This window comes from Eptesicus fuscus, chromosome 8 (assembly GCF_027574615.1).
Source record: "Eptesicus fuscus isolate TK198812 chromosome 8, DD_ASM_mEF_20220401, whole genome shotgun sequence".
Taxonomy (NCBI): Eukaryota; Metazoa; Chordata; class Mammalia; order Chiroptera; family Vespertilionidae; genus Eptesicus; species Eptesicus fuscus.
The window spans coordinates 41,474,874-41,491,159 of record NC_072480.1 but is presented as its reverse complement, the minus strand read 5'-3'; the positions used below and the strand labels follow the sequence as shown (position 1 = coordinate 41,491,159).

The window sequence follows — 16,286 nt, the reverse complement described above, 5'->3', positions numbered from 1 at the left end:
CAATGAGAGAGAAACATCGATCAGCTGCCTCCTGCACACTCCCTACTGGGGATGTGCTTGCAACCAAGGTACATGCCCTTGACCGGAATCGAACCTGGGACCTTTCAGTCCGCAGGCCGACGCTCTATCCACTGAGCCAAACCGGTTTTGGCTCTATTTCTTTTCACATTATTTTTCCATCATTCTATTTTATTTTTATTTGCTATTTTTAATTTTATTTTTGAAATCAATTTTTTTGTAAATTTATTATTATTTTCTTCTCATTCTCTTTCTTCTTATCCACCCATCCCCTTTCTACTTCCTCTACACTGAACTGAGGACCTCCCCATATTCATCCAATTCTTAACCTCATTTTCTGCATATAAGCTCAGCCTCTACAGATTTTGACCCTACCCTCTTTGCTGGGTGTTTTGTGTATTTTTTTTGGTTTATCTATTGGTTCTGTGGTGTTTTCCCCATATATATATATATATATATATATATATATATATATATATATATGGTCCTTTTTATTCCTTTTTCTTTTCTCTCTTATCTTTTTCTCTCTCTTTGATATCATTTGTGCTCTCTTTTCTCTCCCCTAATTCTCTTTTCTCAGGTGGTTACTTATAGTGGAGTCATTGGTGTCATCAGTATATTTCTGCTTTGTTCCCTTTGTATTGTCTCTTGTCGAGGTGAATTTTATCCTCTCTGGCCAGGAGATAGAGAGCGAGCCACATTAACCAGACACCTGGAGAGGAAACTACATCCACGAATGGGTCAATAACACCCCAGATGCAACTACAGAGGCAGGAAGAAGGCGGCAGTGAGGGAGAGAGCGTGAGTGAGGGAGGGAGCAAAAGAGGAATGTGTGGTCATGTGGGATGTATGTGTGTGTGTGTGAGTAAGGCACAGTTAGATCCTGCAGGACCTTTGGGGGCAGGCTAACCAGGCTCGCCTAACTAGGCAGCCTATGCTACCATTGCAAACAGTACCAGGAGGCTGACTTGTCCTCAGAGGCCTAGGCTTTTAGAATGGGAAAGCTGCTGTAACTGCGAGCCCACCCTCAACTCCACCCAGGGTGCCCTCAGAGAACACCTGGGACTCTACAGCCACCCCTGCCAGGGACCTGCTACCTTGGCTGTGGTCCCACGGTCAACGAGTCTCCAGCCACCCTGGGCGCAGGCTCCTGTGAGTTCTGAAGCATTCTCCCCTCTGACTGGCCCAACGCTTTAGCCCAGGGCACTGCAACCACATGAGCAGCAGACATGTGAGCAGCTCACTCCTGTCCAACGAGCAGCAGCCCCGCGAGCAGCCCGCCCCAGGCCTAAGAGCAGCAGCCTCACATGGCCTGCCCCTGTCGAAGGAGTAGCAGCTGTGTGAGTGGCCCACTCCCCCGTCCAAGTAGCAGCAGCCCCGCGAGCAGCCCGCCCCAAGCCTAAGAGCAGTAGCCTCACGTGGCCTGCCCCTGTCCAAGGAGCAGCAGCTGTATAAGTGGCCCACTACACTGTCCGAGGAGCCTCAACGACGCGAGTAGCCTGCCCCATCCGAGGAGCAGCAGCTGCAAGAGCAGCCCACCCACGATTGAGGAGCGGCAGCCCTGCGCAGCCCGCCCACATCCGAGGAGGGGCAGTCCTGCGCAGCCCGCACTGGTCCGAGGAGCAGCCGCCACACGCAGCCTGCACCTGTCCGACAAGCAGCAGCTGGATGAGTGGCCCACCTCTGTCCGAGGAGCAGCAGCCACACGTGCACCTCACTAGCGCCTTAGGAGCAGCAGTCACGCAAGCAGCCCATCCCCCATCCGAGGAGCAGCTGCTGTGCAAGGAGCCCACACCCATATGAGGAGCACCAGTCTGGCAAGCAACCTGCTCCTGTCCAAGAAGCAGCAGCTTCACGAGCAGCTCGCCCCATCTGAGGAACAGCAGCAGCGTGCAGCCAGCCCTGATCCAAGGAGCATCAGCCACGTGAGCAGCCCACCTCCGTCCAAGGAACAGCAGCTGTACGAGCAGCCTCCCCCACCAGCCAAAGGAGACAACATTGCTGCTAACAGCACCCACCAGAGAAGCCGCTACCAACTGAGGAGCAGCCACTTCAGTGACTGCCTGAGGAGCAACTGCAGCCCGATGAGCTACTGCCACCCAAGGAACAGCCCCTGTACCACTCGAGATCTAGATCAGTCGATGAGACCAAAAATGGGTAGACAAAGAAACCCCCAAAGGAAAGAAAAGGAGGATTTGCCAGAAAAGCAGCTAAGTGAAACAGAGGCAAGCAATATGTCAGAAAAAGAATTCAGAATAAGGGTCATACAGTTCATAAACCGGATGGAGGAAAAAAATAAAAAACTTATGTAAGAATCAAGAACAAATGAAAAGTAATATAGCTGCAATAAAAAACACCATGGAAAGTTTCAACATTAGACTAGGAGAAGCAGAGGACCAAATTAGCGAATTAGAAGACAAGGAAGCAAAACACACCCAAACTGAACTGCAATTGGAGAAAAAAATTAAAAGACAGGAGGAGAGCCTAAGGGAACTATGGGACAATATGAAATGAAGCAAAATACGAATAATAGGGGTGCCAGAATAACAGAAAGAGGAACAAGGGTTAGAAAATCTATTTGAAGAAATAATGTCAGAAAACTTCCCTGATGTGGGGAAGAAAAAAGTCACAGAAGCACAGAGAGTCCCAAACAAGATGAACCCAAAAACACCCACACCAAGACACATCATAATTACGATGGCAAATGTTCAGGACAAAGGAGAATCTTAAAGGCTGCAAGAGAGAGACAGAAAGTTACATACAAGGGAGCTCCCATTAGATTATCAAATGATTCCTCAACAGAAACACATCAGGCCAGAAAAGAATGGGAGGAAATATACAAAGTGATGCAAAGCAAGGGACTGAATCCAAGAATACTCTATCCAGCAAGGCTATCATTCAAAATTGAAGGGGAAATAAGGAGCTTCACTGACAAAAAAAGGCTAAGGGAATTTATCACTACCAAGCCAGCAATGTAAGAAATGCTAAAGGGACTGGTGTAAAAAGAAGAAATAAAAAGGTAAGAAAGGACACAGGCACAAAAAATAAAAATGGCTACAAAAAATTGAAAGTGAAGGAATGGGAAATATCTTTCAGGCAAATGGAAATGAAAAAAAAGCTGGGGTAGCAATACTTATATCTGACAAAACAGACCTAAAAGTGAAGGCCATGACAATAGATACGGAAGGCCATTTCATAATACTAAAGGGACTGATACAACAAGAGGATATAACCCTGATAAACATATATGCACCCAATGCAAGAGCACCCAAATACATAAAAAAACTCATGGAAGATATCAAGGGAGAGATTGACAACAATACAATCATAGTAGGGGACTTTAATACACCACTGACATCACTGGATAAACCCTCTAGACAAAAAATCAGCAAAGAAACAGCAATCCTAAATGACTCATTAGATCAGATGGACTTAATTGACATCTTCAGAAGATTTCACCCCGAAGCCACGGAATATACATTCTTCTCAAGTGCACATGGGACATTTTCAAAAATAGACCACATATTGGGTCACAAGCAAAGTCTCCCCAAATTCAAGAAATCATATCAAGCATTTTCTCAGACCACAATGGTATAATATTAGAAATAAACTACAATAAAAACAGCCCCCAAAATTCAAAGATTTGGAAGCTGAATAGCATGCTATTAAACAGTGATTGGGTTACCAAAGAGATCAAAGAAGAAATTAAAAACATCCTGGAAACTAATGACAATAAAAACACAACAATCCAAAATCTATGGGACACAATGAAAGCAGTCCTGAGCGGGAAGTTTATAGCTCTACATGCCTACCTCAAAAAACAAGAAAAAATGGTAATAAATCATCTAACTTTACAACTCAAAGAATTAGAAAGAGAGCAACAAGAAAAGCCCAGAGTGAGCAGAAGGAAGGAAATAATAAAGATCAGAGCAGAAATAAATGACATAGAGACCAAAAAAAAAAAAAAAAAAAAAACAATACCAAAGATCAATGAAACCAAGAGCTGGTTCTTTGAAAGGATAAACAAGATTGATGAACCTCTAGCCAGGCTCACCAAGAAGCAAAGAGAGAGGACCCAAATAAACAAAATCAGAAATGAAAGAGGTGAAATAACAACAGAACCCACAGAAATACAAAGGATTGTTAAAAAATACTATGAACAACTCTATTCTAACAAACTAGACAACTTGGAGGAAATGGACATAGTCATAGAAAAATACAACCTTCCAAAACTCAATCAGGAAGATTCTAAAAATCTCAATAGGCCGATAACTATGGAAGAAATTGAAGCAGTCATCAAAAAGCTTCCTGCAAACAAAAGCCCAGGGCCAGACGGCTTCACAGGGGAGTTTTACCAAACATTCATGGAAGAACTAAAACCTATCCTCCTAAGACTATTTCAAAAAACTCAAGAGGAAAGAACACTTCCAAGCTCATTCTATGAAGCCAACATCACCCTAATACCAAAACCAGATAAAGACAACACAATGAAAGAGAACTACAGGCCAATATCCCTCATGAACATAGATGCCAAAATCCTCAACAAAATTCTAGCAAATCGGCTCCAGCAATACATCAGAAAGATCATACACCATGACCAAGTAGGATTTATCCCAGGGATGCAAGGATGGTACAATATCTGCAAATCAATAAACGTGATACATCACATAAACATATTGAGAGATAAAAATCACATAGTCATATCAATTGACGCAGAAAAAGCATTTGACAAAATCCAACACCGTTTCTTGATAAAAACTCTCAGCAAGATTGGAATAGAAGGATCATACCTCAATATAATAAAAGCCATATATGACAAACCCACAGCAAACATCATATTCAATGGGCAAAAACTAAAACCATTTCCCCTAAAACAGGAACAAGACAGGGATGCTCATTCTCACCACTCCTATTCAACATAGTACTGGAAGTACTAGCCATTGCGATCAGACAAGAAAAAGAAATAAAAGGCATCCAAATTGGAAAAGAAGAAGTAAAACTGTCCTAATTCGCAGATGACATGAACCTGTACATAGAAAACCATAAAGACTCCATAAAAACATTGTTAGACTTAATAAATGAATTCGGCAATGTAGCAGGATACAAAATTAACACCAAGAAATCTATGGCATTTCTATACACCAATAATGAACTTACAGAAAGAGAGACTAAAAAAGCAATCCCATTTACTATCACATCCAAAAAATTAAGATACCTAGGAATAAACTTAACTAAGGAGGTAAAAGATCTATACGTGGAAAACTACAGGACACTGAAAAAAGAGATAGAGGAAGACATAAACAGATGGAAGAACATACCGTGTTCATGGATTGGTAGAATCAACATCATTAAAATGTCCATATTACTCAAAGCAATCTATAGATTCAATGCACTCCCCATTAAAAAACCAACAGCATATTTCGCAGACCTAGAACAAACTTTCCAAAAGTTCATCTGGAATAAAAAAAGACCCTGAATAACTTCAGCAATCCTGAGAAAGAAGAACAAAGTATGTGGGATCTCAAAACCAAATATCAAGCTTTATTACAAAGCCACTGTTCTCAAAACAGCCTGGTACTGGCACAAGAACAGACATATAGATCAATGGAATAGAATAGAGAACCCAGAAATCGACCCAAGCCAGTATGCTCAATTAATATTCGACAAAGGAGGCATGAACATACAATGGAGTCAAGACAGTCTCTTCAATAAATAGTGTTAAGAAAATTGGACAGATTCATGCAAAAAAATGAAACTAGACCACCAACTTACACCATACACAAAAATAAACTCAAAATGGATAAAGGACATAAACATAAGATAGGAAACAATAAAAATACTAGAGGAATCCATAGGCAGAGAAATCTCAGACACATGCCAAAGCAATTTCTTCACTGATACTGCTCCTAGGGCAATGGAAACTAAAGAGAAAATAAACAAATGGGACTACATAAAAATAAAAAGCTTTTTCACAGCAAAAGAAACCATCAACAAAACAAGAAAGCCCACTGCATGGGAGAACATATTTGCCAATGTTATCACCGATAAGGGTTTAATCTCCATTTACAGGGAACTCATACAACTTAACAAAAGGAAGATAAACAACTCAATAAAAAAAAATGGGCAACAGACCTAAATAGAACCTTTTCAAAAGAAGACAGAAGGAAGGCCAAGAGGCATATGAAAACATGCTCAAAGTCACTAATCAAAACGACAATGAGATACCATCTCACACTTGTCAGAATGGCTATCATCAACAAATCAACAAATGACAAGTGCTGGCGAGGATGTGGAGAAAAAGGAACCCTCGTGCACTGCTGGTGGGAATGCAGACTGGTGCAGCCACTGTGGAGAACAGTATGGAGTTTCCTTAAAAAACTGAAAATGGAACTCCCATTTGATCCAATGATCCCACTTCTAGGAAAATATTCCAGGAAACTTGAAACACCAATCAGAAAGGATATATACACCCCTATGTTCATAGCAGCACAATTCACCATAGCTAAGATTTGGAAACTGCCTAAGTGCCCATCAGCAGATGAGTGGATTAAAAAAATGTGGTACATCTACACAATGGAATACTACGCTGCGGTAAAAAAGAAGTTCTTACCATTTGCAACAGCATGGATGGAACTGGAGAGCATTATGCTAAGTGAAATAAGCCAGTCAGAGAAAGACAAAAATCACATGATCTCATTCATTTATGGAATATAATGAACAACATAAACTGATGAACAAAAACAGATCCAGAGACAGAGAAACATCGATCAGACCATCAAACCTCAGAGGGAAGGTAGGGGAGGGTGGGGGTAAGGGGGAGAGATCAACAAAAGGACTTGTAGGCATGCATATAAACCTAACCAATGGACACAGACAACAGGGGGCTGAGGGCGTGAGTGGGCAGGATAGGGGGGGGTAATGGGGGAATACGGACACATATGTAACACCTTAATCAATAAAGAAATTTTTTTTTTAAAGTGTGGTTCAAATTGACCTGGACGTTGTCTTTCACATAAAAATCATCACTTTTAAAGCGTTTAAACCAGTGTTCACAAGTATTTTGAGATGGAGCATGTTCACCATAAGCTTCCCGAAGTATACGATAACTTTCAGCAGCACTTTTCTTCAAAATAATTAAAACTTCCTGCAAATGTTCTTTTTTTGGCACAAAATTTGACATTTTTAAGCGTAAAAATATCTATAATGTTAACACCTTCAGCAAATTTGACATATGAAGTTTTGAAGCTTGCTGACAATACAAAATAGCATACATATCAAATCGCATGTGTATCAACATATGTGTCACTCCATCTCTTGAAAAAAATCCGCATTATTAACCAGTACACCCAGTATATGTATTGCGCATGTGCAAGTCAACGTTTACTTTTAAATTGCCAGTGCAAATTATATGTACCGGCCAGTCGATCAGTCGGACAGTCGGACAGATGGACAGTCAGTCACTTAGACTTTTATATATATATAGATATCTGATTACTACCCATCTTTAATTGACTACTCTAAGCATCCAAAATGAAACTAGTCATTAACTTTACCTAGTCTTATATCCCTCTTGCATTTCCTTAATCTCCAAAGCAAAAATACATGAGCCACGTTTGATATGGCAAGTTCTCCCTCATTGCTTTTGTCCCATATTATTCTAGTAAAACTATTCTTATCAAAATTATGAATCACCTCCATAATGCCCAGTCCAATGACTATCTCTACATATTTATCTTACCTGACAGCATGATTTGACAGAGCTGACTGCTCTATCCTCTTTTGGCTTCCTTGGTAATCCTCTTTGGTTTTCCTCCTAACTCTGTACACTTTCAAGTTTCTCAAGTTCCTTTGCTGCATTTGGAGCCCTTTGCTCTCCCTAGGAAATGTCATCCAATCCCATGACTTTAAGTTCTATCTATATGCTAATGCATATTACATGCATGCACATACACACTCTTTGTCATGGACTCTTTCCTAAACTCAACTGACAATTCCATTTAGGAGCCTAACTGGAATTTAAAGTTTAACATGCTCAAAACAGAACTTATATTTTACCTCCCAGATCCGTTTTCTCCCAGGCTTCGATTTCTCAGTAAATGGCATCAGGTGATGAAGCCAAAAACTTAGGCGTCTTACATAAGGCAACAGCCTAATTACTATCTTTTGCTTCTGTGTTATCTGCCCTTAGTTTATAAGTACCGCGCGCTAACCGATTGCGCCACTGGAGCTCCTGCCCTTAGTTTATTTATTCAGTGCCATTTTGAATATAAAATCAGGATATGTAACTCCAATTGCTTAAAATCTGCCAATGGCTTCTCTGACTACATAATCTAAAATAAAGCAAGGGTTAAACAATGGTAATGGGCTCATATCCAGTCCATGTCCTGTTTTTGTACAGCCCATGAGCTAAGAATAGGTTTTTAATTTGTAAAGGGTTGTTTTAAAAAACAACAACCAAGAAAAATACATGATAGACCATATGTGGCATGCAAAGCATAAAATATTTAATTTATGGCCTTAGCCGGTTTGGCTCAGTGGATAGAGTGTTGGCTCTTGGACTGGAGGGTCCCAGGTTCGAGTCCAGTCAAGGGAACATGCCTCGTTGCAGATTTGATCCCCTGCCCTGGTCAAGGTGTGTGGGGGAGGCAACCAAACAATGTGTCTCTCTCATATCAATGTTTCTCTCTGTGTCTCTCCCCGTCCCTTCCACTCTCTCTAAAAATCAATGGAAAAATATCCTTGAGTGAGGATTAACAACAAAAATTACACACACACACACACACACACACACACACATATACTAGAGGCCTGATGCATGAAGATTCGTGCAAGAATGGGCCTTCCTTCCCCTGGCTGCTGGCACTGCCTTTGCTCCGGCCGGAACTGCCTTTCCGCCTTCGCTCCAGCCCGGAGCCGCCTTTCTGCCTTCGCTCCGGCCTGGAGCCGCCTTTCCGCCTTCCCACACTGCCTAGAGGCGCAGAGCTGTTGGGACGGTGCGGAACGCCTGTGTCATCACCATGGCGAGGACGCAAGCGTCCCACCCCGCCCCCTTGACACCTGCGTATGCAAATTAACCCATCTTTGTTGGGCTAATTTGCATACTCACTCCTGATTGGCTGGTGGGCGTCACGAAGGCACAGTCAATTTGCATCTTTCTTTTATTAGTGTAGATATGTATGTACATGTGTGTGTGTTTGTGTGTATGTATTAGAGGCCTAGTGCACAAATTCGTGCACAGATGGGGTCCCTTGGCCTGGCCGGCCGGGGGGTAGGGACCAGGGGGAGGTTGGCTGTGGGAGCGTACTGACCACCAGGCGGCAGCTCCTGCATTGAGTGTCTGCCCCCTGGTGGTCAGTGTCTGTGATAGCTACTAGCCGGTCATCCAATCGTCCGGTCATCCAATCGTCCGGTCATCTGGTCGTAAAGGTCACTTAGGCTTTTATAGATAGATAGATAGATAGATAGATAGATAGATAGATAGATAGATAGATATAGATATAGATATAGATAGATATAGATATACACTTTCTGGCTTTTTACAGAAAATGTTTGTGACTCCTATCTAAAGTAGACATTGCTGCCCTGGCCAGTTTTACTTAATGGTTACAGCGTCAGCGCTCAGATTGAAGGGTCCCAGGTTCAATTCCCGGTCTAGGGCACATACCTTCTTATTTGGCAAACACCACTTGTTAAAGACTATGGTAACTAAATTTACACTTGCTACTATCATACAGAAACTATCAAATTAAAAGACAAATATAGTAACTACAAGTAGAAAAATACCAAAGAAACCAAATCTCCACAATAGAGAACTATATAGATCCAATAATAATTATGATCTTGATTCTTCCCTATCAAACTAGTCACATTAGGGTTAGTTCTCAATAAAACAGAAAACTTGGCTGGAAAAAAATACGTAAGAAAACATATCTCACACATGCTAGATTTAAAAAATGGAGTCTACTGAAGCAATTCATCCCTGCCCACCTTTAAGTCACCACCTCTTTCAGTACTTTTTGATACACAGAAATATTCACACACACTCCCTTCTAAAACCAGTGATTTAAAGCTATGCAAGAAAATATAATTATTTTCCTGAAATGATAAATTTATAATTTCAAATTCTAAGCATATATATAAAAATTTAATTCTTATTTACCTGCAGCTTGAAAACAATACAAAATTTACACCTGATCTTACCTTTGTAAGATAATCTACTTTCAAATTGTCAATCATCATATTTTTTTGTGATAGCTCTATTTTCAGTAACTGAATATTATGAAGTAGCTCTTTTCGTTCAATTAGCTGCCTGGTGATTTTGATTTTACCATCTCGCTCTTCTGATGAGGAAATGTCATCTGTAGGAACTGTTGTTTCTAAACTAATATCTTCAGATTCCAGAGAGCTAGAGACATTCACTGTTTTTGATGCCTTGGCAATTTTTCTAGACATTATTATGGGTCAATTTTCTTCTCCAGTTCTATTTCAGTTTTCTGTAGGTTAAAAAATATTAAGTTAAATTACTCAAACATTCTCAGTGGAAAGCATGGAGCATATTACAGAGACACTAAGGATTCCCTAAGGCAATCTGAGGACCCCAAATCTAGGACACATTAGTAAATTTTTGCTCAGATCAAACACATTATATCAAACTCATTAAATCCTATTATGAACTCAGGCACTTGGATGATTACGAAACCCAGTTCCTGGGCGCAGGAATACTTGGAGGAGACAAAGAAATGCGTATGAGATAAAGGATAAAGCTCTAACGCTACCAATAAAAGCAGCACATGTTCAATATTAGAGAGATCACTTCCGAGTTGGTCAGGGAAAGGTTATACAAAGATAGAAGATAGAATCTTGGAGGATTTGGGGAGGAGTAGTAACAAGGGAAAAGCATGCAGGTGTTAAGATTGGTGTAGAGGTTGGTGAAAATTAAAGACAATGGAAGAGAGTGGTGTCAGGCTGGGGCCAAGTCTTTGTGAACCAGAGCAGCTAGTGACTCCCCTTACCCACCGAACACACACACACCCCTAATAATCCAGGCTGCGGAGGGCCTTGGCAGATAGCAGATGGAAACAAGAGGGTAGAAGAGAAAAGCTCAAGAATTCTAAATCGAACTTCTTACCCTTCCAAAAGAATTTAACAACTCCTTTATTTTAATACTACACGATATAATGAATTATTTACGGTATTGCTGATAACAGTTTTTCTAAACCCAAGGATGTGTATGGAGGGGAATTGGCAAGAACTTTGGCTGAATCGGCTTCCCTCCTTTTTAAAGGGCAAAGGGTAGGAACTGGATGAAATCCAAACAGGCAATACCACCTGGGGATCAGGGACTGATACTGCCCACACAGGCGGGGCAAAGAAAACCCAAACTTAGCAGCATCGGAGGATTCCCTGCCCCACGCGGGAAAGGGGCAGCCGAGAGCTACCTCGAAAGCTTCAATCACTCCACGTCGAAGGCTGGACCAGCCGCCACTGCCAGGAGCTGGAGGTGTCTTCAATCGGCAGTTCAGGTTGCAGCACCTCAAAGCTGAATTTCAGGTCGGGGGACCGTTGGGACCCGTAACCAAGACAACCACTTGGGCGCCCAGAGGAGGACCTGGGAAGCGGCAGTCTGCAAACGCCCAAGCCGCCGGAACTTGGCCGGGATCCGCCCAGGCGCGGGAAGCAACGCATGCTGGGAGCTGGAGTCCAGAGGCGGGCCACGCCCACATCGTGGGCGGAAATGGCTCCGGGATCCGCCCATCCTCCTTGGCTCCTCGCTTTTGCCCAATCCCCGCAACCCTCGGAGAGCCAACCAGCATCCACCTCGACGTTTTCCCGCGAGAAGTGTTTGCTAGTATCTCGGAGCGAGAAGGCGCGAACCTCCGGGTACAGTCTAGTCGTGCGACGGGGCTCCGAGCTGACGCTTTTCGCCGGAAGAGCGCGGCAGCCGTGGGGATTCCGCGCCGCGAGGCAAGATGCTGAAGTCTAAGACTTTCTTAAAGAAGACCCGGGCGGGCGGCGTGATGAAGATCGTGCGCGAGCACTACCTGCGGGATGACATCGGCTGCGGGGCGCCGGGGTGCGAGGCCTGCGGCGGGGCGCACGAGGGGCCCGTCCTCGAGCCGCAGCCCCTGGACCCCGCGAGCAGCCTGTGCCCGCAGCCTCACTACCTGCTGCCTGACACCAACGTGCTGCTGCACCAGGTGCGTCGGCGGCCGAACCTGGGCCCACGCGGCCCTGTCAGGAAGAGGGGTGTGACAGAGAGGGAAACCGAGCCCAAGGAGGCTGGTCTCGGGCAACATCACGCGCTTAGGGAAGAGGCAAGCAACTGGGACCCGTGCCTCTGACCCCCCCAGGACGAGTTTCTTGTCCTTGTGTGTGGTGTTTTTGAGTTCTTGGAATCATAGGGACTTTAGATACGTTATTTTTCTAACTCCTGGTGTCTCTTCTGCCTTAGATTGTAACTGTCTAGAGGCCGGGGACTTGGCTTCTGTGGCCTCCAGCCTGCGACCCCCCAGGCAGCTTGTAAGTGCCTACTAACGAAAATATGTGGGCCGACGTATTTCTTTGTTAATGGACTTAATTCTGCGAAGTTTTAGAATTAGTCTGTTTACATGTGCTTTACATGTCTAAGGGTTTTCTGTAGCAAAATATCCCCTTGCCTTAGTGTATATTTAATTATGCGTGTGTGTGTGTGTGTGTGTGTGTGTGTTAATCCTCACCCGAGGATATGTTTCATTTATTTTTAGAGAAAGCGAGGGAGAGAGAGAAAGACGGAAACAATGATGTGAGAGAGAAACATCCATCGGTTGCCTCGCACACGCGCCCGACCAGGATCGAACCGGCAACCTTAGGTATGTTCCCTGACCGGAAATCGGAAACGCAACTTTTTGGTGTACCCGGAGGCTCCAACCAACTGAGCCACCCGGCCAGGCTATATTTCCTGTTTCTTAAACCCGTGGCGTTTTATGTTCGACAGAAACAATTGAGAAATGAACATAGGAAAATTAATTTTTCTTTTTCTGCTTCTTTTCTTTAAGATTGATGTTCTTGAGGACCCTGCCATCAGGAATGTAATTGTACTACAAACAGTTCTGCAAGAAGTGAGAAATCGGAGTGCCCCGGTATATAAACGAATCCGAGATTTGACTAATAACCAGGAAAAGCATTTCTATACATTCACCAACGAGCACCATAGGTAGGAGGAAAATTAGGGTAATTACCAGAAAACCACAGAATTATCTAATTGTAGAGGAGGGCTCCTGTCAGTAATGTGTGATGATGTCAGGAGCTATCTGATAGGTTTCGTACTTACAGGGCTTTTATTTGGTTCTCACACAGTTGTACAGAAGATAATGCTAAGTAGACCTAATTAAGGTCACCTAGGCATTGATTGGATCAAACCTAGAACCAAGGTCTCCTGACTCCTATGCTATAGCAGGTACTTTTATTTCTAAAATGTTTTCATTTTGAATTGATTTTAGTATGAGTCCAGCAATAGAATTATGGTAGATAAAATTTGCCTAGGTTCCTGGAATACCGTACTATATGAATAGACAGCATAGCTTAAAAAAATGTAAGTTTGTGAAGGAGGTTTTAAATAGAAAGCAGATTTATTCTTAATGGGCTTTTAAAAGTTAAACTAATACCTTATAACTGATCACATTGAAGAAGATAATGGTTCAAGTATAGAATTCTTATGTTTCAAATTCATGACCTGTGTTTGAAGATAACGTGTGATCTTCGAAAAATAGATGTCACGATTTATGTTACATAAATCTATGATGCGTCTTAGTATGCTTTTATTAGATTCGATTAGGGCTTCTGAATCTTGGCACTGCTGACATTTTGAGCTGGGTAATTCTTGGCTGTGGGTGCTGTCGTCCTGTGTTGTAGGATGTTTAGCAGCATCCCTAGCCTCTACCCATTAGAAGCCAGTAGCAACCTTTCCCCTCATCCACAGAGTTGTAACAACCCAAATGTTTCCAGACATTGTCAAACATTCACAGGGGGCAAAATCACCCCCATTTGGACCACTGGATTAGCTCGTAGATTTGATAATGAAATCCCATTGGAATATGCAAATTAAAAATGTTAGATTCTCAATTTTTTCTTTATTCTTATATCCCAAGCTTTAAAAAAAAAAAATTGTTCTTGTTAAGAATATCTGCCCAGCCAATGTTCAGTGGTTGAGCTTAGACTGAGGTGACCAGATTTTAACATATATTTTATTGATTTTTACAGAGAGGAAGGGAGAGGGATAGAGAGTTAGAAACATCGATGAGAGAGAAACATCATCAGCTGCCTCCTGCACACCCCCCTACTGGGGATGTGCCCGCAACCAAGGTACATGCCCTTGACCGGAATCGAACCTGGGACCCTTCAGTCTGAAAGCCGACGCTCTATCCACCGAGCCAAACCAGTCAGGGCCATAAGTGTCACTTTCAAGGCCGGCGCTGGACTTTTTGCCGCCACTATAAAATATAAATAATACGAGTACTGCCTGCTAAATTCAGAAAAATTTATGTATTTATGAAATAAATAAATAAATAAATTGCTTACCTAAATTATCTGAATAGCTGATTTGTAATGACATCACTTGTTTAACTAGCTCAGTAGCACGCAGTACGATGTGTATCGTCTGAGAGACAGTTACAAAATGTTTTCGTCGTTGCCAATCCCAAAAAATGCCATTGTTCATTAAGTCCAAACAATGGTGGTCGAATTCTAACAACTGATCAACAATGCGAACTTTGCTAAGCAGTTCTCGATAATCAGTTCTCAACAATTATTTGTTATTATTAAAGTTTAACATTATAAAATTAACAAAAATAATATAAAACTCATATCCTGGCTAAATAGCCACATGGCCGCCGAAAGCCGTATATTCCCTTCCCGTTCTCCCGCCGTTCCCTAGCTTGGCGTGCATTCTTTCCAAAAATCGGGACTTTTTTAAAACGCCGCGGGACGAGGGACAAATTGTTAAAAATCGGGACTGTCCTGCCAAAAGCGGGACGTCTGGTCACCTTAGCTTAGCTTAGACACATGAGCCTGGAGGTCATGGTTCAATTCCCTGTCAGGGGACAAGTCCAGGTTGTAGGCTCAATTCTCAGTAGGGGGCATGCAGGAGGCAGCCGATCAATGATCTTTTTCATTATTGATGTTTCTATCCCTTTCTCCCTCTCCCTTCCTCTCTCTGAAATCAATTAAAAAAACAACAACATATTTTAAAAAGCCAAAATTTCTAAAAAAGAACATCAGTAAAGCACTTGTAGCCATCTTATTCCTAGCTTGAAATCTAGAAGTAGAAATGTTACTTGTTTTTCAATGCAGAAAGACCAAGTTTCTGTGGAGAATGGTCATCAGATCCCTAATCAGAGGTTATTTTGTTAACTTAAGTGCAGTGGGTAGAGTTTAGCAATACTGGGGTTAACAGGAAAAATCTTAGATCTTAGGACACTTAGGTAAATATCATCTAAGATTCTTTTCCTCAAGTCATGGTAAAACCAATTCAAAAATTTATGACAGTGTCTTTGTTACACTTAAAGCATTAGTAGGTGTAAATGGTGAAGAATAAAATAATTCTGAAAACTATTATAAATAAGTAAAATTTTTAAATTTAATATATTATCTTGAAGCACTAGAAGTTACTGTACTGAGTTTTGTTATTGTACTTAAATTTGGCTTGTAAAATAGATTCAAGTAAATGATGAGTATGCTGACATGTTTCGGAGTTCAGAGTACATAGTCTTAGAAAGGAGTATGCAGTCATATCTGTGTCTGGTCTTTTAGTCTCTAGATAGCCTCTGGCATTTATAGTGTGTTTACCATGGATAATTGACATGCATTATATATTTATAGAATGGTATGATCATAAATTATCTAATTCTACTATTTATAGCTTTTAGGAATTACTGTTAACCTACAGTTCAGATGAAATCCACTATCAGACCTGCAAAGTTTTATTATAGTTTTTTCCAACAAACCATTACTTATTTGATGTTCCAGCCTGAGTATAAATTTTGATCTTGATTTTCCTTCTGGTGAAATAAAATTAGCCTTTTTATCATTCCATTAATGACATGACTTTCTTTTTCTAAGCAAATTGTTGTCTTAGAAACTTAACTATAAGGATCCTATTTATTTCCTCTCTGAGTTATAAATCTGAATTACATTCAAGAGAAAAAGATATACCCTTGACTTTTAAGTTTAGTACTTATTAAGCATTTATATCCTAAGGTTTTTTACATATGCTTATTTTTATTGATTTTCAT

The 16,286-nt window shown here is 41.7% G+C and overlaps 2 protein-coding genes across 2 annotated transcripts in view; one reads left to right on the top strand and one right to left on the bottom strand.

Annotated features, from left to right (window-relative positions):
* PIBF1 (progesterone immunomodulatory binding factor 1) overlaps positions 1-11,509 on the bottom strand; it is a 203,066-nt gene extending 191,557 nt beyond the window's left edge. Inside the window, exons 1-2 of the mRNA XM_054719848.1 lie at positions 11,457-11,509; positions 10,219-10,511 (exon numbers count right to left, since the gene is read on the bottom strand). Of these exons, the coding sequence (XP_054575823.1) occupies positions 10,219-10,470 (252 nt within the window). The 5' untranslated portion in view covers positions 10,471-10,511; positions 11,457-11,509. The remainder of the gene's footprint in view (positions 1-10,218; positions 10,512-11,456) is intronic.
* A 382-nt stretch (positions 11,510-11,891) lies between these two features.
* The window catches only part of DIS3 (DIS3 homolog, exosome endoribonuclease and 3'-5' exoribonuclease), a 33,851-nt gene continuing 29,456 nt past the window's right edge, over positions 11,892-16,286 (top strand). Inside the window, exons 1-2 of the mRNA XM_054719847.1 lie at positions 11,892-12,215; positions 13,053-13,210. Coding sequence (XP_054575822.1) covers positions 11,988-12,215; positions 13,053-13,210 — 386 coding nt within the window. The 5' untranslated portion in view covers positions 11,892-11,987. The remainder of the gene's footprint in view (positions 12,216-13,052; positions 13,211-16,286) is intronic.